Here is a 21,270-nt window from a genome sequence, read left to right on the forward strand (position 1 = left end):
GATGCTTTAAGTGCTGCGATTAAAAATTACACAAATTATTCAAGAGGGATCCAGAGATCAATATAGCGTAACCAGAAGAAAATAAATCTGTTCTCGACTCTCCTCCTCCCGCTGCTGCGTTATGATTTGTGGAAGAGTTTCGTTTAATTTATAATAAATTCTTCATATCTCAAATCAATGTCATGTGGTTAATCAAAATTCTATCAAAATGACACAAATCTAAAAGTAACTTCTATTGCCAATATGTAAAAATAGCTTTCATTAAGCCAACAAATAAAAACAATCGCAGCCTGCAGGTAGAACATACCCTGATGAAAATAGATATCCTATGAATCAAATTGGCTGCACATGGCCTGTCTGCAAGAAACTTGAAACATTGTATCAATTAATCATTTGGTCTGGCCTGTTCTAGCAAACTTGCAACATTGTATAAAATATTCTGCGCCCTTAGAGTTTCCCGTGCCAGTGAGCTCCAGACAGACAGAGCTGTAGGCTATTTTGTACAAGGGATTAGAAGTAATCAGGTAGGCCTATTTTATGACATTTCCACTGGATCAGAGCATTACATTTTTTGCCCTTTCATGCTGAGTGCTTATCGAAAGGGAGAGAGATGGAAAGATTATTCAAATAGGCTACGTTGAGGAACTATTGTCATTCTCACTGGATATAGAAACAGACTTCGTTTACTTGCTGTTTGAGGTCAAGTCATTTTTTATTTGAGAAACTCCACAGTGACGGTGAGTTAAGACAATCAGAAATAGTGTCAGATCCCCAAATGGGCACATTTATAGGCCTTCATTTGCAAGCAGGGGAGGTAGCCTGATTACGCATAGAAGTAGGCCTATAGGCTACGTGGCCTGATTACACATAGAAGTAGGCCTATAGGCTACCTGGCCTGATTACATGACCTAAGGCACACTTGACTCCAATAATTAACTAATCATGATCTTCAGTTTAAGAATGCAATTAGTTAAACTCAGCTGTGTTTGCTAGGGATGGGGGCAAAGTGTGACACCAATCAGGCCCCCAAGGATCGGAATTTCCCAGTCCTGCTGTAGACCATAGCACTCAATATTTCAATAGGATACCTGATAATTAACACTATTCCAAATGTAGGCGTCAGAACCCAGAATCCATCATTAGTAACTACAGACTCATTTCATATCATCCTACATTCACTATCACAAGGGTCAGTAACTACACAGACTAATTTCATAGAACTTTAAAACACTGGCAGTTTGTCTATTTCACTTCTTTAGTCTACTCTCTGAACACTCCAGATAGACCAGTTAATAAAACAAATGCTGGCAATACTGGTGTCAAACCATGCAAGTCTCAGTAGCATGAAATAACATCTACCTTCTCATTGTAACAGTTCATCATGAAACAGTTCTACTGTAACTTTTCATAAACAGTGGGACGTTGGAACGAACAACAAACTTGGATAGACAGAATCTGCTCTTACCATGATTAACAGATTTTCCAATCTTCACCTCCTCTTCTTCATCTTTAATGTTGACATTCAGCTCCAGTGTTTGACTGCAGTCTTCCAGCTTCACTGATGCCATCTCTAGATCCTGCAGTGCAAACTGGGCTCCACTGTCACAATCAGGACCCAGTGACGGTAGGTTTGGACTCAGTGTGGAAGGAGAAAGGCAGGCTGGGTTTGTCCTCACTGTTGATGTTACCCTCCTCAGACTTAATCTGAGTCGGCCTGAAGTAATAAAGAGAAACGGACACAAAAATGAGTCTTGAAAGTTCTGACACAATCTTTATTCTCAAACTATATTAGATCAGGTAGCTAAGCACTGACAACAAACCATTCAATTCATCTTTACATTAGACACAACGTTCACACTATAAATGAGGGTACACTACGTAAATTAATTTAGCGTATTCTAAACTAGATTTCCTAAACAGTGCATTCATGTAATATTCAGACATCTTGACATTTTACACATTTTGTTACATTACAGCCTTATTCTAAAATGTATTAAATCGTTTCCCCCCCTCATCAATCTACAGACAATACCCCATAATGACAAAGCGAAAACAGGTTTTAGGAATTTTTTGCAAATGTATTAAAACAGAAATAACACATTTACATAAGTATTCAGACCCATTTACTCAGTACTTTGTTGAAGCACCTTTGGCAGCGATTACAGCCTCGAGTCTTCTTGGGTATGACGCTACAAGCTTGGCAGACCTGTATTTGGGGAGTTTCTCCCATTCTTCTCTGCAGATCCTCTCAAGCTCTGTCAGGTTGGATGGTGAGCGTCGCTGCACAGCCATTTTCAGGTCTTTCCAGAGATGTTCAATCTGGATCAAGTCCGGGCTCTGGCTGGGCCACTCAAGGACATTCAGAGACTTGTCCCAAAGCCACTCCTGCATTGTCTTGGCTGTGTGCTTAGGGTCGTTGTCCTGTTGGAAGGTGAACCTTCACCCCAGTCTGAGGTCTTTAGCAGGTTTTCATCAAGGATCTCCCTGCTCCATTCAACTTTCCCTCGATCCTGACTTGTCTCTCAGTCCCTGCCGCTGAAAAACATCCCCACATCATGACACTGCCACCACCATGCTTCACTGTAGGGATGGTGCCAGGTTTCCTCCAGATGTGACACTTGGCATTCATGCCAAAGAGATTCATCTTGGTTTCATCAGACCAGAGAATCTTGTTTCTCATGGTCAGAGTCCTTTAGGTGCCTTTTGGCAAACTCCAAGCGGGCTGTCATGTGCCTTTTACTAAGGAGTTGCTTCCATCTGGCCACTCTACAATAAAGGATTGACTGGTGGAGTGCTGCAGAGATGGTTGTCCTTCTGGAATGTTCTCCCATCTCCACAGAGGAAGTCTGGAGTTCTGTCAGAGTGACCCTTGGGTTCTTGGTCACCTCCCTGATCAAGGCCCTACTCCCCCGATTGCCCAGTTTGGCCGGGCAGCCAGCTCTAGGAAGAGTCAATCCTGTCTCAGAGCTCTATGGACAATTCCTTCAACCTCATGGCTTGGTTTTTGCTCTGACATGCACTGTCAACTGTGGGACCTTATATAGAAATGTGTGTGTCTTTCCAAATCATGTCCTATTAATTGAATTTACCACAGGTGGACAACAATCAAGTTGTAGAAACATCAAGGATGATCAATGGAAACAGGATGCACCTGAGCTCAATTCTGAGTCTCATAGCAAAGGGTCCGAATACTTATTGAAATAAAGCATTTGTTTAAAAAAAAATAATAATTTGCAAAGAATTCCAAAAAATTGTTTTTGCTTTGTCATTATGGGGTATTGTGTGTAGATTGATGATGAAAAACATTTAATTTCATCAATTTTAGTACAAGGGTAAAGTAAAAAAATGTGGAAGGGAAGGGATCTGAATACCTTCAGAATGCACTGTAAGTAATAAGCAACTTGTTCTCATTCTGAGAAATAAGATAGGCCACTTGATTTAAACATCTGAACATGTTGGACAGGCTAACATCATTTTCAAACAGTTGGAGACAGAATGGTGTGTTCATAACAATTAAACTGTTCTACCTTGTTATCAAATAGATCCAAGTAGCAAATAGATCTAAACTTGAAATATAAAGATTAGCTGGCTAGTCACCAGCACGTGGGCTTGAGAGAAGTGATTATTGCAACAACAAAATAGCAGGTTAAACTATTTGATAAAATAATAAATTATTAGTGGGTGTTATGGTTGTGGATGGCTTATATTTAGCCTCAGTATAACTTCACAAACCCTGGATTCATTAGATTATTGCTGACTGTTTGAAATGCAGTGTATTTAACCTTAACTTGTACAACACTTATTTAGAGAAAAACAAAATCTCTCTCATATATATATATATATATCGTGAATTGCCCATAAGTAAAAAAAATAATAATAAAAAAGATACAGCTGTATGATTTTTAGGCCATGTCGCCCAGCCCTAACGGAGTACATTAGAGTAGAGTACAATACAATACGTTATACTGTACTATACTCTATACTGTTGTACTGTACTGAACTAACCATTACTTTTCTTTCCTGTACTCTATTGTACTGTGCTTTCAAATCTTGTGAAACAGTAGCTATGTTTCCAACAAGTTATCCAGTGGTTGTTTGTTGACATGTAGAAAAGGTTTGCATAGAAAATAGATCAGATAATTGCCCACTAGGTTGTTTTCATTTAATTATCTTGTGTCGATAAAAACAGCTGTTAGTAATGATGCACCCCGTACCGTCAAATTCCGCAATCATATATATATATATATTTTTTTTTAAATTTGACAAAAGAAAAATCCACCATCAAACGATTAAAAATGTTGTTGAGCTTTATAACCAATATTCTTCTTATTATATTATAACCATAATTTCTCATATCTGTCGTCGCAAAGATTTGACACAATACTTTTGTCGAATGCTCCTGGGTCAATGAAACCTTGCCTAATGAAGTGATTGGTTCAGATTTGGTCCGGTCTAATGTTTGGGCCAAGTCAAAATAAGACATCCAAAAGACGTTGATGTGGGTCCGTGTTTACTGGGGTGTATCCTACAATGTCGGCCTATTACTTTATTTTATGAATGATCATCCATGTGGTAGGCCCAGCGTTTGTAAAACAGCCAGTTGCATTGGCTTTATTAGTCCAGGTTCCTGTGATTAATTATTTTGTCTATTTAAGCTCTGAATAGACTCATCAGCTAAACAACTTTATCAGGAGTTATCCAGAGCCTATTTGCAATTAGAATCAATGCGTTTAACACAGCGGGAAATGCAGAAGTATTACTTTTTTGCTTTGATCATCTCGTCAAAAATGTACAGAGAAACTTGAAACCACTGATGATCATGACAATTTAGCTGCTGGGGTTAAACTCCCAGACAACAGTGGTTTCAGAGTCCTGCAATAGAGCTGAGATGCTAATATTTGTGTAAACTCTACATAGTTGTGTTCTGTGGGTGTCACTGAGAAGGCTGAACAATCCATAGGTAAGAATGTAGAGTGCAATATGAATGTCCAACAAACAAAAGACCCTCCATACTCAACTGGTGGACTGCGGACCGGATCCAGAATGGGGTCAATACGGACCACGGGACCAAAAAATATATATAATAATACTTTTTTGTTGGGCTTCGACCCCTGGTATCATATAAACACACATAATACATGGAAATGTGTAAAATTGCAGGAAATTAGCTTTAAAACGGAAAATAATTGATCTTGCCCCATCACAAAATGTGTATAATTGTGTGATATTACATTTAAACCTGCCAACAAGAGGGTTGTGAAGATTTTGGGGTTGCAAGTTGGGGGTTTGTTACTATGCCAGTAAATGACAATATCCATCTGGACCTTTGCCACCTAGGAAATGTGTGTGACTGGACCTTCTCAAATAGTACTGGAGTACCCCTGTAATAGACTGACTAGGAAGGTGATTTTTCAGTCAAAGTCCTGCAACAAGAGCTAAAACGCTAATATGTGTGTTAACTCTTGATAATTGTTTTCTGTGTGTGTCACCTGTTTCATGGGTGCACAATCCAACCCATTTCATAAATACATATAAAAATGTCCCCAATACAATTATGTGGTCTATATCATCCACAGTGGTATTTCAAACGTTTTTTTCTCTTTGTTTTCATTTTAATCAATTATTGTAATTCGTTTTAAATTAAGTAACATTCCAATCATGTTAGCATTATCTAGTCCAAATATGGAATGATTCCACTATTTTCTATCCATTTGCCTCACTTTCAATTAGGTACTTTTATTTTGAGGTTGAACCGAAAATTCCACTATTGTGGCTAATCGTTATTGTGGCTAGCTTCACATAGGTAGGGACAAGCTGGTACCAGCGCTGCGTCCAGCAGGAGGACTGAGACGTTGGCCACGATCAGATATAAATGTATTATGTAGAACAAACATGCCTCTGATTCTAAGGAATCATGTCAGTTCTATTCAGGGCATTTCTATCTGCAACTTCTAAAACGTTTTTGTACTGAACATCCCCAGGCGAAACCCACTGAGCTACATACGAACAATGAAAGCCTCACCATTGACAACGTGTGGTGGACACCACGCCGTGTGCTTGTAAAATATTTTTTTTATAACGTTCTTCACTCACTCAGTTTGACACAAAAAATACACAAAACCTTTCCCAAGCGTTATTTCGATATTAGTCCGTTTAAACGTGATATTACATACCTGTAATAATAAAGAGAAACGGTCAGCACAATTCTGGCATTTTCTTTATTCTGTAGAATGGTGGGCCCGGAACTTCCTGTTCCCCCCCACTGCCACAGCGACATTATTGGACTGATGGACTAACTACTACTAAAGCATGTAGAATAATAAAGTGAACTTGATTAGCTACACAAATAATCATTGGTTTAAAAAAACTAAGGGAGTGTGTTTTAGTGTCTAAGTTTTTCAACCCATTTCATATGTATTGTAGATGATCTCTGTGGAAGGCCAAGAAGATCATCAAGAACCTCAGCCACCAGAGACACGGCCTGTTCACCCTGCTACCATCTAGGAAAGGGGGATACCTAGTCAGTTGTACAACTTAACGGCTTAAACTGAAATGTGTCATCAGCATTTAACCAAATCCCTCTGAATCAGAGAGGTGCCGGGGGGCTGCCATAATCGACATCCACGTCTTCGGCGCCCGGGGAACAGTGGGTTAACAACAGATATTAAACTTGTCAGCTCGCTCTAACTACTAGGCTACCTGCCGCCCCTAGCAGTTGGAGACAGTACAGGTGCATCAAAGCTGGGACCGAGAATGAAACCGCTTCTATCTCCAGGCCATAAGACTGTTGAACAGTCATCACTGATTTGATTTAGATAATATTGGTGACTAGCAAATTGGCTTGTCCCAATGTGTAGAGGTGTCATGACATGTATTGTGTAGATAAATACAGATACATTTATTTGAATGTCATGAATTAAGCATTATATTTACTGTAAAGTTAACCCCCATAACTACAATGATTCAGTAGATCAATAAAGTTGCAGTACTCTAGCAGGTCTCACAGCTGCTTATGCTGATAAAACATGTTAGAGAACAGGTCAGATTTAAATTTGTGATGCTCATTTCAACTTCCTGTCTTGTTTAAGCTTCAGAAAAGCACTAAATATGTCACTTAAAATATGTTTTCTTTGTAATTCGTTACACAAAAGAGAAGGGTTTGACCAGTACAAATTAATGTACAATCTTTATTTTTCATTGGCAGATAAATTAAGCAGGCTTCAATTAAGTTATCCAAACATATTCATAATAAATAACTAGTCTAGTTTTAAAATACAATTTAATAAACAAAAATAATCCACCCAAACGAATGGTGAAAACTGATCATCACACCATCTCTATCTGATACTAACTCATTCCCACAGAAAACTGCAGAGGGAAGCAGTACCACCCAGTCAACCAGCCTCACAGAGGATATTCAATCATAAGGACAAATCCAAGGTCATGTCAATATGTTTACAGTAGGAGCTAACAAAACTGACCAGGTGCACACTGATCAGTAAAGTAAAGAGAGGCTAACATTCTATAACACTCCCTTTCCTCTGCACAGTTCTCTCACAGTGAGAAACAATAGGATTACAATAGAGTGTGCTACAATTTCTTGAAAATTAAGTGATGGAATGATTTTAATCTTCACTAGTCAGAGAACTGATGAGGATTTTCACATTTATGTTGGTGTCTTTTTAAGTGGCCATGTTGAGAGAAACTCTTCCAACAGTCAGAGCAGGAGTAAGGCTTCTTTTGCCAAGACTAAACCCCCACAGAGCAAGCAATGCAGACGCCCAGGGGCGAGGAAAAACTCCCTAGAAGGAAGGAACCTAGAGAGGAACCAGAATCTGAGCAGTGCCCAGTCCTCTTCTGGCTGTACTGGGTGACAAATGACTTCGGGAAAGTATTCAGACCCCTGTACTTTTTCCACATTGTTACATTACATCCTTATTCAAAAATGTATTAAATAGTTTTTATTTTATTTCTCATCAATCTACACACAATACCCCATAATGACAAAGAAAAAACAGGTTTAAACATTTTTGCTAATTTATTTTTAGCTAATCGGTCACCTCCCTGACCAAGACCCTTCTCCCCCGATTGCTCAGTTTTGCCGGGCGGCCAGCTCTCGCAAGCGTCTTGGTGGTCCCAAACTTCTTCCATTTAAGAATGATGGAGGCCACTGTGTTCTTGGTGACCTTCAATGCTGCAAAAAAATAATAATTGTACCCTTCCCCAGATCTGTGCCTTCACACAATCCTGTCTGAGCTCTACGGCTATTTCCTTCAACCTCATGGCTTGGTTTTGGTCCGTGGGGCGACGCACAATTGGCATAGCGTCGTCCGGGTTAGGGAGGGTTTGGCCGGTAGGGATATCCTTGTCTCAGTATGTAAAATGTAATAAAAATGTATGCACTCTACTGTAAGTCGCTCTGGATAAGAGCGTCTGCTAAATGACTAAAATGTAAATGTAAATGTTTTTGCTCTGACATGCACTGTCAACTGTGGGACCTTATATAGACATGTGTGTGCCTTTCCAAATCATGTCCAATCAATTGAATTTACCACAGGTGGACTCCAATCAAGTTGTAGAAACATCTCAAGGATGATCAATGGAAACAGGATGCACCAGAGCTCAATTTGGAGTCTCAGCAAAGGGTCTGAATACTTATGTCAATAAGGTTGTTTTTTAGATATATTTCGAAAAATATACACTGCTCAAAAAAATAAAGGGAACACTTAAACAACACAATGTAACTCCAAGTCAATCACACTTCTGTGAAATCAAACTGTCCACTTAGGAAGCAACACTGATTGACAATACATTTCACATGCTGTTGTGCAAATGGAATAGACAAAAGGTGGAAATTATAGGCAATTAGCAAGACACCCCCCAAAACAGGAGTGATTCTGCAGGTGGTGACCACAGACCACTTCTCAGTTCCTATGCTTCCTGGCTGATGTTTTGGCTACTTTTGAATGCTGGCGGTGCTCTCACTCTAGTGGTAGCATGAGACGGAGTCTACAACCCACACAAGTGGCTCAGGTAGTGCAGTTCATCCAGGATGGCACATCAATGCGAACTGTGGCAAAAAGTTTTGCTGTGTCTGTCAGCGTAGTGTCCAGAGCATGCAGGCGCTACCAGGAGACAGGCCAGTACATCAGGAGACGTGCAGGAGGCCGTAGGAGGGCAACAACCCAGCAGCAGGACCGGTACCTCCGCCTTAGTGCAAGGAGGTGCACTGCCAGAGCCCTGCAAAATGACCTCCAGCAGGCCACAAATGTGCATGTGTCAGCATATGGTCTCACAAGGGGTCTCAGGATCTCATCTCGGTACCTAATGGCAGTCAGGCTACCTCTGGCGAGCACATGGAGGGCTGTGCGGCCCCACAAAGAAATGCCACCCCACACCATGACTGACCATTCGCCAAACCGGTCATGCTGGAGGATGTTGCAGGCAGCAGAACGTTCTCCACGGCGTCTCCAGACTCTGTCACGTCTGTCACATGTGCTCAGTGTGAACCTGCTTTCATCTGTGAAGAGCACAGGGCGCCAGTGACGAATTTGCCAATCTTGGTGTTCTCTGGCAAATGCCAAACGTCCTGCACGGTGTTGGGCTGTAAGCACAACCCCCACCTGTGGACGTCGGGCCCTCATACCACCCTCATGGAGTCTGTTTCTGACCGTTTGAGCAGACACATGCACATTTGTGGCCTGCTGGAGGTCATTTTGCATGGCGCTGGCAGTGCACCTCCTTGCACTAAGGCGGAGGTAGCGGTCCTGCTGCTGGGTTGTTGCCCTCCTACGGCCTCCTCCACGTCTCCTGATGTACTGGCCTGTCTCCTGGTAGCGCCTGCATGCTCTGGACACTACACTGACAGACAGAGCAAACCTTTTTGCCACAGTTCGCATTGATGTGCCATCCTGGATGAACTGCACTACCTGAGCCACTTGTGTGGGTTGTAGACTCCGTCTCATGCTACCACTAGAGTGAGAGCACCGCCAGCATTCAAATGTGACCAAAACATCAGCCAGGAAGCATAGGAACTGAGAAGTGGTCTGTGGTCACCACCTGCAGAATCACTCCTGTTTTGGGGGGTGTCTTGCTAATTGCCTATAATTTCCACCTTTTGTCTATTCCATTTGCACAACAGCATGTGAAATTTATTGTCAGTGTTGCTTCCTAAGTGGACAGTTTGATTTCACAGAAGTGTAATTGACTTGGAGTTACATTGTGTTGTTTAAGTGTTCCCTTTATTTTTTTGAGCAGTGTATATAAAAACCTGTTTTCGCTTTGGCATTATGGGGTATTGTGTGTAGATTGCAGAGGACATTTTTTATTTTATCAATTTTAGAATAAGACTGTAATGTAACAAAATGTGGAAAAAACCAAGGGGTCTGAATACTTTCCGAATGTACTGTAGCTAATTTAGAAAAACGGGATTGTCTTTTTCTCCCCTTGTTCATGTTACAAATAACAATGGAAATCAACAACTCTGTCTCTGTTGTCATATGTTTCTTTCTAGTAAGTATTTTCACATCCTGGATTCTGAGATCTTGTGGAAATCTGTGGTAGACAATTTCTGTGGTAGACAATTTGGAAATATAATGAATGACAATTGACAATTTAGACACTACATTACCCTACAGTAGTTATCATCATCATGCTTTCCATAGTTTAAGCTATAGCTAGCTAGACCTTGATAACTAGTTATCGTGTTATCCAGCTAGCTACAAAAGTGCATGCTAACACTTAATATTTGTATAACTAACCCAATATTGACCTCACCCTGTTGTTTCCAATGGGGTACTTTTATTATGAAGGCGAACCTTAAATTCCACTTATTTATAATCCTTATTGTGGCTAACTTCACACAACGGTTGAGCCTCGCTAGCTAGCGAGTAGCATAGCTATTTGCCAGCTGTAGGTTAGGTAATTTAGCTAGCTACAGTAGCTAGTCAATGTTAGAAAACTAGCTAGCTAATACAAACACAAACTCAATATACTACATGGAAAGTATATTCTGTACAATGTGCTATGGTAACTTGTTAGCTAGCTGACCTAGTTGGTAGGCCTAATAATAACGCCAGCTAACGTTTGCTACATAGCTAAATTTAGTTAAGTACGTTTGCTAACGTTAGCTAGCTACAGTTATGCCTCTGCAGTTAGCTAGCCAACACTTGGTGAGCATTATAATAAAGAAATTCCCATCAAAATCCTTCTGTTTAAGCATTAGATTTATATTTGCATGGGCTGCGTCTCAATCTACCGCATCCGCTGATGTCGTCCTTCCGTGGCAGAGCTGCGGTGTTGTTTGTCAGACCAGGAGACAACAACTTCTGTCTGTATCGTCCGAAAAATTTGGCCTACAAGCTGAGACTCAGGAACAAGTATATTTTTCTCTAGGACGCCGACAAGTGTCTGAATGTAGCAGGTACCAGTAAAAAACATATTTAAGTATATATTGAAGTACTTTCGTGGGGTGGTGGTAAATATATGTTTTACTGATCTTAATCTCGCAGATATTGGTTCAAAAACCAACTTCACTTTGAAAAGTGTTATCTATATCATCCCCTACTCATTAACGCAAGGGTTATCAACTGTTCGGGTCAATTCCATTTCAATTAGGCAATTCACAAACTAACCCAAATTCCAATTCAACATTTTCCTCATTCAAAAGCGTTGAAGAGAATTGGATGTCAGAATTACAGAATTCAACCTAACAATAGACTGCGTGATAACTTATGGAGGTCTAATTTATCAAGAGAATTTATAGTTAGATAGAACCTGCTCTTACCATGATTAACAGATTTCCCAATCTTCTCCTCCTCTTCATCTTTAATGTTGACATTCAGCTCCTGTGTTTGACTGCAGTCTTCCAGCTTCACCGATGACATCTCTAGACCCTGCAGTGCAAACTTGGCTCCACTGTCACAATCAGTACGCAGTGACTGTAGGTTTGGAGGGTGGAATTTGTCAACTCTGAATAGTATCCCAGTCCTAATTAGAAGTCTGAGATCAACTTCCTGGTCTTCCCCTGTGCATGCTCTTCATCCGAAGAGGAGGAGCAGGGATTCGACCAAAACGCAGCGTCGTGAAATGACATGATTTATTTAAACAAGACGAAAAAAACGAACTATACTTGATAAACTACAAAACAAATAAACGATGTAGACAGACCTGGACACGAACTTACATATAACGTGAAGAACGCATGAAACAGGAAACAGACTACATAAACCAAACAAACCGAAAACAGTCCCGTGTGGCGCAACGACATAGACACAGGAGACAACCACCCACAACAAACAATGTGAAAACACCTACCTTAATATGTCCCTCAATCAGAGGAAATGAAAACCACCTGCCTCTAATTGAGAGCCATATCAGGTCACCCTTAACAAACATAGAAACACACAACATAGACTACCCACCCAAAACTCACGCCCTGACCGTCAAACACATACAAAATAACAGAAAACCGGTCAGGAACGTGACAGAATTAAACAAAAACATTGTTTTTTGGGTTAACTATACAGAAAATACAAAAGGTTAAACCAGCACAAATTCATGTAGAATGTTTATTTTTCATAGGCAGAACAATTACATTAATTGCAGTTATCCAAATAAATGTATCAATGACTAAAGTAATCAATCTAGTTTTATAAGACAATGTAATAAACACCTAGTCATTTCATAGCCTGTGTATCATTAAACAAAAGTCATTATGTAGTAAAAAAAGAATCCACCCAAACTAATGTTGAAAACTGATCACACCATCTCTATCTGATACATGTATCTACTAACTAATTCCCACAGAGAACTGATCATCACACCATCTCTACCTGCAGGGGAATAACTTTTTATTTTATTTATTATCATTGTTGAATATTTAAAACATACAATCTATTTGCAGCGAAGCCGCTCGACATCTACATCACATTAGTCATCTGACAGACTCCCATCCAGAGCGACCCACAGATGCAACAACGGTCAAAGCTCTGAGACAACTTGCTGTCAGATCAAAACGTATTATATCTTACAAAAATCCATACCGCTCACTTTAGTATGATACCAGTATATTATGTTACATTACATTGGCCTACGAATGTATATGAGTCGTTACGAATATAGTATGTTACGAATTACAATTCATATGAATTTGTTATGTACAATTGTTATGAATATGCAATACGTATAATATTTTACTTATTCCAATTTGAGGTTGTTAACATAAATTAGCATGCTAAATAGTTACATGCTAACCTAACATGCTGAGTACACTATATAAACTTAGCAAAAAAATAAACTTCCTTTTTTCAGGACCCTGTCTTTCAAAGATAATTCGTAAAAATCCAAATAACTTCACAGATCTTCATTGGAAAGGGTTTAAACGCTGTTTCCCATGCTTGTTCAATGAACCATAAACAATTAATGAACATACACCTGTGGAACGGTCGTTAAGACCCTAACAGCTTACAGACGGTAGGCAATTAAGGTCACAGTTATGACAACTTAGGACACTAAAGAGGCCTTTCTACTGACACCAAAATAAAGATGCCCAGGGTCCCTGCTCATCTGCGTGAACGTGCCTTAGGCATGCTGCAAGGAGGCATGAAGACAAATTGCAATGTCCGTACTGTAAGGTGCCTAAGACAGTGCTACAGGGAGACAGGATGGACAGCTGATTGTCCTCGCAGTGGCAGACCACGTGTAACAACACCTGCACAGGATCGGTACATCCGAACCTCACACCTGCGGTACAGGATGGCAACAACAACTGCCCGAGTTACACTAGGAACGCACAATCCCTCCATCAGTGCTTAGACTGTCCGCAATAGGCTGAGAGTGGCTGGACTGAGGGTTTGTAGGCCTGTTGTAAGGCAGGTCCTCACCAGACATCACCAGCAACAACGTCGCCTATGGGCACAAACCAACCGTCGCAGACAGGACTGGAAAAAAGTGCTCTTCACTGACTAGTCACGGTTTTGTCTCACCAGGGGTGATGGTCGGATTTGCATTTATCGTCGAAGGAATGAGCGTTACACCGAGGCCTGTACTCTGGAGCGGGATCGATTTGGTTGAGTGTCCGTCATTGGCCTGGGGCGGTGTGTCACAGCATCATCGGACTGAGCTTGTTGTCATTGCAGGCAATCTCAACGCTGTGCTTTACAGGGAAGACATCCTCCTCCCTCATGTGGTACCCTTCCTGCAGGCTCATCCTGACATGACCCTCCAGCATGACAATGCCACCAGCCATACTGCTCGTTCTGTGAGTGATTTCCTGCAAGACAGGAATGGCCAGCGAAGAGCCCGGATCTCAATCCCATTGAGCACGTCTGAGACCTGTTGGATCGGAGGGTGAGGGCTAGGGCCATTCCCCCCCAGAAATGTCCGGGAACTTGCAGGTGCCTTGGTGGAAGAGTAGGGTAACATCTCACAGCAAGAACTGGTAAATCTGGTGCAGTCCATGAGGAGATGCACTGCAGTACTTAATGCAGCTGGTGGCCACACCAGATACTGACTGTTACTTTTGATTTTGACCCCCCTCCTCTTTGTTCAGGGACACATTACTCAATTTATGTTAGTCACATGTCTGTGGAACTTGTTCAGTTTATGTCTCAGTTGTTGACTCTTCTGTTCATACAAATATTTATACGTCAAGTTTGCTGAAAATAAACGCAGTTGACAGTGAGAGGACATTTATTTTTTTGCTGAGTTATCTATATATCTCTCTATATCTATATACACACACAAAAGTATGTGGACACCCCTTCAAATTTGTGGATTCGGCCATTTCAGCCACACCTATTACTGACCGGTGTATAAAATTGAGCACACAGCCATGCAATCTCCATAGACAAATGTTGGCAGTAGAATGGCCTGAAGAGCTCAGCAACTTTCAAAGTGGCATTGTCAAAGGATGCCACCTTACCAACAAGTCAGTTCATCAAATTTATGCACTGCTAGAGCTACCCCGGTCAACTATAAGTGCTGTTATTGTGAAGTGGAAACGTCTAGAAGCAACAACGGCTCAGCTGCGAAGTTGTAGGCCACACAAGCTTACAGAACGGGACCGCCAAGTGCTGAAGCGCGTTTGTCCTCGGTTGCAACACTCACTACCGAAATCCAAACTACCTCTCGAAGCAACGTCAACATAAGAACTGTTCGTCGGGAGCTTCACAAAAAAGGGGTTTCCATGACCGAGCAGCTGCACACAAGCCTAAGATCACCATGCGCAATGCCAAGCGTCAGCTGGAGTGGTGTAAAGCTATTGGACTTTCTGGAGTGATGAATCACACCTCATCTGGAAGTCTGATGGACAAATCTGGGTTTGGTGGATGCTAGGCGAACGATACCTGCCCCAATGCATAGTGCCAAATGTAAAGTTTGGTGGAGGTATAATGGTCTAGGGCTGTTTTTCATGGTTCGGGCTAGGCCTCTTAGTTCCAGTGAAGGAAAATCTTTACGCTACAGCATACTATGACAGTCTTGACAATTCTGTGCTTCCAACTTTGTGGCAACAGTTTGGGGAAGGCCCTTTCCTGTTTCAGCATGACAATGCTCTTATGCACAAAGCGAGGTCCATACAAAAATGGTTTATCGAGATCGGTGTGAAAGAACTTGACTGGCCTGCACAGAGCCCTGACCGCAACCCCATCGAACACCTTTGGGATGAATTGGAACGCTGACTTCGAGCCGAATGAAAGAAAGTCCTCACAGCAATGTTCCAACATCTAGTGGAAAGCCTTCCCAGAAGAGTGGAGGCTGTTATAGCAGCAGAGGGGGGACCAAGTCCATATTAATGCCCATGATTTTGGAATGAGATGTTAGACGAGCAGGTGTCCACATACTTTTGGTCATGTATTGTAGTTGCAAAGTTGCTTATTAGCTAAAATGCTAAAGTTGTCCGTGATGAGATTTGAACATGAAACCTTTGGGTTGCTAGACATTCATGTTATATGCTGACCTATCCACCCCGACCAACCGACCACCCTCCTTTTGTTTTTGCCTTAAAGGAAAATGTTTAAATGTTTCAACGTCATATTCAACATCTCCAGCACCACCCCAAAAAATATATATTTCCAATGACATTCTATAACGCTCCCTTTCCTCTGCACAGTTGTCAGTGAGAAACAATAGGATTACAAATGAGTGTTAGTCTTAATGTTATCAAATTCACTGTTACCACTTCCTTTATGAGATGAGAATGCAGTGATGGAGTGACTTTAATCTTAACTGGCCTGAGACAACTGATGAGGCTTCTTGCCTTTATGTATACGTTGATGTGTTTTTAAGGTAGCCAATTGGGAGAAACTCTTCTGGCAGTCAGAGCAGCAGTAAGGCTTCTCCCCTGTGTGTGTTCTCTGATGAGATTTTAGCTCGCTTGATGTTGTGAAGCACTTCCCACAGTCAGAGCAGGAGTAAGGCTTCTCTCCTTTATGTATACGTTGGTGTATTTTTAAGCTGCCCTGTTGGGAGAAACTCTTCCCACAGTCAGAGCAGGAGTAAGGCTTCTCTCCTGTGTGTCCTCTTTGATGAACTTTTAGCTCAGTTGATGTTGTGAAGCACTTCCCACAGTCAGAGCAGGAGTAAGGCTTCTCTCCTTTATGTATGCGTTGGTGACATTTTAAGTTGCTCTGTTGGGAGAAACCCTTCCCACAGTCAGAGCAGGAGTAAGGCTTCTCTCCTGTGTGTATTCGCTGGTGACATTTTAAGTGGATCTGTTGAGAGAAACCCTTTCCACAGTCAGAGCAGTAGTAAGGCTTATCTCCTGTGTGTGTACGTTGGTGTGTTTTAAAATTGCTCTGTTGAGAAAAACTTTCCCCACAATCAGAGCAGTAGTAAGGTTTCTCGCCAGTGTGCATTTTCTGATGAACTGTCAGAGTCCGTGATGTTATGAAACTCCTCCCACAGTCAGGACAGAAGTAAGGCTTCTCTCCTGTGTGTGTTCTCTGATGAACTTTTAGCCCAGTTGATGTTGTGAAACATTTTCCACAGTCAGAGCAGTAGTAAGGCTTCTCTCCTGTGTGTATACGTTGGTGTGTTTTTAAGTTGCTCTGATGAGAGAAACGCTCCCCACAATCAGAGCAGGAGTAAGGTTTCTCTCCAGTGTGCACTCTCTGATGAACTGTCAGAGCCTGTGATGTTTTTAAACTCTTCCCACAGTCAGTGCAGGAATAGAGATTCTCTCCTGTGTGTATTTTTAGGTGTATTTTTAGCTTTGATAGAAATGGGAAAATCTCCTCACAATGTGGGCAGGGGTGAGACCTCTTAGCTCTGTGATTTTCCTGCTGTTGCTCTCTGGATGTAGAGAATGTCTCAACATGATCTCCTGTGTGAACAACATCAGAAGAACCAGTCAGTTGGGGTGATATACATATGACTTCATATCAGTAGGCTGTACAATACAGGGAATAAAGCTATTAGGGCTGTCCCGACAAAAAAAATTATCCTGGTCGACAGAGTCATCTGTTCTTTTGACCAATCAATTGGTAGACATTTTAAAACGTGTATTTTTCCAAATATTAGACAGACCCTTTGTTTGAATAAAATCAACTATATGTAAGCTACTGAGCTTGTCTGATGCTTTAAGCACCGCAAGAAAAAAAATCAAGACACAAATTACTAAAGAGGGAGCCAGAGATCAATATAGCCTAACCAGAAGAAAAAAACCTGTTCCAGACCCTCCTCCTCCCCACTGCTGCTGGCCTGTTCCAGACCCTCCTCCTCCCCACTGCTGCTGGCCTGTTCCAGACCCTCCTCCTCCCCACTGCTGCTGGCCTGTTCCAGACCCTCCTCCTCCCCACTGCTGCTGGCCTGTTCCAGACCCTCCTCCTCCCCACTGCTGCTGGCCTGTTCCAGACCCTCCTCCTCCCCACTGCTGCTGGCCTGTGCCAGACCCTCCTCCTCCCCACTGCTGCTGGCCTGTTCCAGACCCTCCTCCTCCCCACTGCTGCTGGCCTGTCCCAGACCCTCCTCCTCCCCACTGCTGCTGGCCTTCTCAGATTCTGCCGTCACCCTCCTGAAGTTGCTGATAATAGGCTACACCAGCGGTCAACAGATTGTTCCATTTGGAGGTTGGCAGGTTATCGTGCCATTTCTACTGATCTGCGTGTCAGTTATGATTTTCATCTGCACATTTTCATGGAACCTTTTAAATTAATTTATAATAATGTCTTCATATCTCAAATCAATGTCATGTAAATAAATTATAATTATATTAAAATGATTCAAGTCTAAAAGTTACTTCTATTGCCAATATGTAAAGATAGCCTACATAAAGCCAACAATAAAAACACTGCAGCCTGCATGTAGAACATATTTCTTATGAAAATAAATATTCTACAAATCACATTGGCTATGCATGGCCCGACTGCAAGGAACTTGAAACATTGTATCAATTAATCATTTGGTCTGGCCCTTGCTAGCAAACTTGCAACATTGAATAAAATATTCTGCGCCCTTAGAGTTTCCCGTGCCAGTGAGCTCCAGACAGACAGAGCTGTAGGCTATTTTGTACAAGGGATAAGAAGTAATCAGGTAGGCCTATTTTATGACGTTTCCACTGGATCAGAGCATTACATTTTTCCCCCTTTCATGCTGAGTGGTTATCGAAAGGGAGAGAGAGGGTAGCCTATTCAAATAGGCTACATTGAGGAACTATTGTCATTCTCACTGGTTGTAAAACCAGACTTTGTTTACTTGCTGTTTGAGGCGAAGAAAAATGACTTTGAGAAACTCCACAGTGATGGTGAGTTAAGACAATCACATTTGGAAAGAAGTAGAAGGTGCTCAACCAACGTGAGTAGAGTTGTAACCTCAAAATGTGTAAACATCATTGAACAGGAAAAGGCACACACTCGCTCACCATTTTAAAGAATCTTAGTTTTATTAAGTTTTATTAAGCAAGTTTAAAACATTGACGTTTCGGTCTTCAATGCCCTTCAAACGTCAATATTTTAAACTTGCTTAAAACAAAAACATAGTCATGAGTGAGAGTTGTGCCTTTTCCTGTCCAATGAGTTAAGACAATCAGAAATAGTATCAGATCCTCAAATGGGCACATTTATAGGCCTACATTTGCACACAGGCCAGCTAGCCTATAGGCCTACTTCAATGTGTAATCAGGCCAGGTAGACTATAGGCCTACTTATATGTGTAATCAAGCCAGGTAGCATAGGTGCGTGTCCTTACTCAAGACTGTCTAGAGCGCTCCTGTCAATTAATAAATTGACAACTTGTAAATGCAATGAAATAAACCAAAACGTTTTTCTCACAAGTGTAGCCTAGGTTGTTGCTCTGCAAACAATGTGTAAACTCTTACAATGACAATGGAAAGACTGTAATAATAATAATATATTGTGCATTACCGTAATTAAACAAACATTGTAGATTAGAAATTATGTGAATTAACAGTAAAAGCACTACTGGATATACAGGTGTGTGCCATCCCCGCGGCCTCTGCAATGGACTAGTCCACTCAGACAGGCAATGGACTAGTCCACTCAGACAGGCGTGAATCAGACAGGTGTCTTGTGTGCCTTATATTATTTTATTTATATATATATGCCACTGCTCGACTAAAAACATATTGGTTGACCAACAGCCTATCGACCAATCGACTAAATTGGGTCAGCCTTAAAAAAAAAGCCTAGCTATTCAACAACCTAAGCCAAAAAGGTGCGAAAATTATGAGTCATATAATCCTCCATTCACTATCACAAGGGTTAGTAACTACACAGACTAATTTCATAGAACTTTAAAACACTGGCAGTTTGTCTACTTCACTTCTTTAGTCTACTCTCTGATAACTCCAGATAGCCCAGTTGTTCAGGGATGTGTGTTGTCAGAATTACAGAATTAAACCTATTAATAGACTGGGTCAAAACTTATGGCGGTCTGTTACTCATGCTCTTACCACGAGTAACAGATGTCCGTTTCTTATCCTCCTCTTCTTCTTCATCTTTAATGTTGACATTCAGCTCCAGTGTTTGACTGCAGTCTTCCAGCTTCACTGATGCCATCTCTGGATCCTGCTGTGCAAACTGGGCTCCACTTTCACAATCAGGATCCAGTGACTGTAGGTTTGGACTCAGTGTGGAAGGAGAGAGGCAGGCTGGGTTTGTCATCACTGTTGATGTTACCGGCCTCAGACTTAATATGAGTCGGCCTGTAGTAATAAAAAAAATGGACACAAAAAGTCTTGAAAGTTCTGGCACTTTTATTCTCAAACTATATTAGATCAGGTAGCTAAGCATTAACAAACCATTCAATTAATTTCAAATTATACAAGGTTCACACTAGAGGTCGACCGATTAATCGGAATGGCCGATTAATTAGGGCCGATTTCAAGTTTTCATTATCGGAAATCGGTATTTTTACACCTTTATTTAACTAGGCAAGTCAGTTTAAGAACACATGCTTATTTTCAATGATGGCCTAGGAACGGTGGGTTAACTGCCTTGTTCAGGGGCAGAACGACAGATTTTTACCTTGTCAGCTCGGGGATTCAATCTTGCAATCTTATGGTTAACTAGTCCAACGCTCTAACCACCTGCTTTACATTGCACTCCACGAGGAGCTTGCCTGTTACGCAAATGCAGTAAGAAGCCAAGGTAAGTTGCTAGCTAGCATTAAACTTATCTTATAAAAAAACAATCAATCAATCATAATCACTAGTTAACTAGACATGGTTGATAATATTACTAGTTTATCTAGCGTGTCCTGCGTTGCATATAATCGATGCGGTGCGCATTCGCGAAACAGGACTGTCGTTGCTCCAACGTGTACCTAATCATAAACATCAATGCCTTTCTTAAAATCAATACACAAGTATATATTTTTAAACCTGCATATTTAGTTAATATTGCCTGCTAACATGAATTTATTTTAACTAGGGAAATGGTGTCACTTCTCTTGCAACAGAGTCAGGGTATATGCAGCAGTTTGGGCCGCCTGGCTCGTTGCGAACTGAGTGAAGACTATTTCTTCCTAACAAAGACAGCCAACTTCGCCAAATGGAGGATGATTTAACAAAAGCTCATTTGTGAAAAAAGCACAATCGTTGCACGACTGTACCTAACCATAAACATCCATGCCTTTCTTAAAATCAATACACAGAAGCATATATTTTTAAACCTGCATATTTAGCTAAAAGAAATCCAGGTTAACAGGAAATATTAACCAGGTGAAATTGTGTCACTTCTCTTGCGTTCAATGCATGCAGAGTCAGGGTATATGCAACAGTTTGGGCCGCCTGGCTCGTTGCGAACTAATTTG

At 41.3% G+C, this 21,270-nt stretch overlaps 1 protein-coding gene across 3 annotated transcripts in view; it reads right to left on the reverse strand.

The window, feature by feature from the left end:
• The window catches only part of LOC129860167 (gastrula zinc finger protein xLCGF3.1-like), a 76,098-nt gene that overhangs the window by 2,407 nt on the left and 52,421 nt on the right, over positions 1-21,270 (reverse strand). Inside the window, exons 1-2 of one of the 3 annotated variants that reach the window (XM_055930534.1) lie at positions 6,174-6,257; positions 1,466-1,714 (exon numbers count right to left, since the gene is read on the reverse strand). The exons of 1 other annotated variant lie outside the window; for it this stretch is intronic. In XM_055930534.1, coding sequence (XP_055786509.1) covers positions 1,466-1,568 — 103 coding nt within the window. In that variant the 5' untranslated portion in view covers positions 1,569-1,714; positions 6,174-6,257. Of the gene's footprint in view, positions 1-1,465; positions 1,715-6,173; positions 6,258-12,550; positions 17,324-19,909; positions 20,162-21,270 lie in introns of those variants that run through there. One more of the 3 variants, XM_055930533.1, reaches the window with a different exon arrangement.

Source organism: Salvelinus fontinalis, chromosome 7 (assembly GCF_029448725.1).
Source record: "Salvelinus fontinalis isolate EN_2023a chromosome 7, ASM2944872v1, whole genome shotgun sequence".
NCBI classification, from domain to species: domain Eukaryota; kingdom Metazoa; phylum Chordata; class Actinopteri; order Salmoniformes; family Salmonidae; genus Salvelinus; species Salvelinus fontinalis.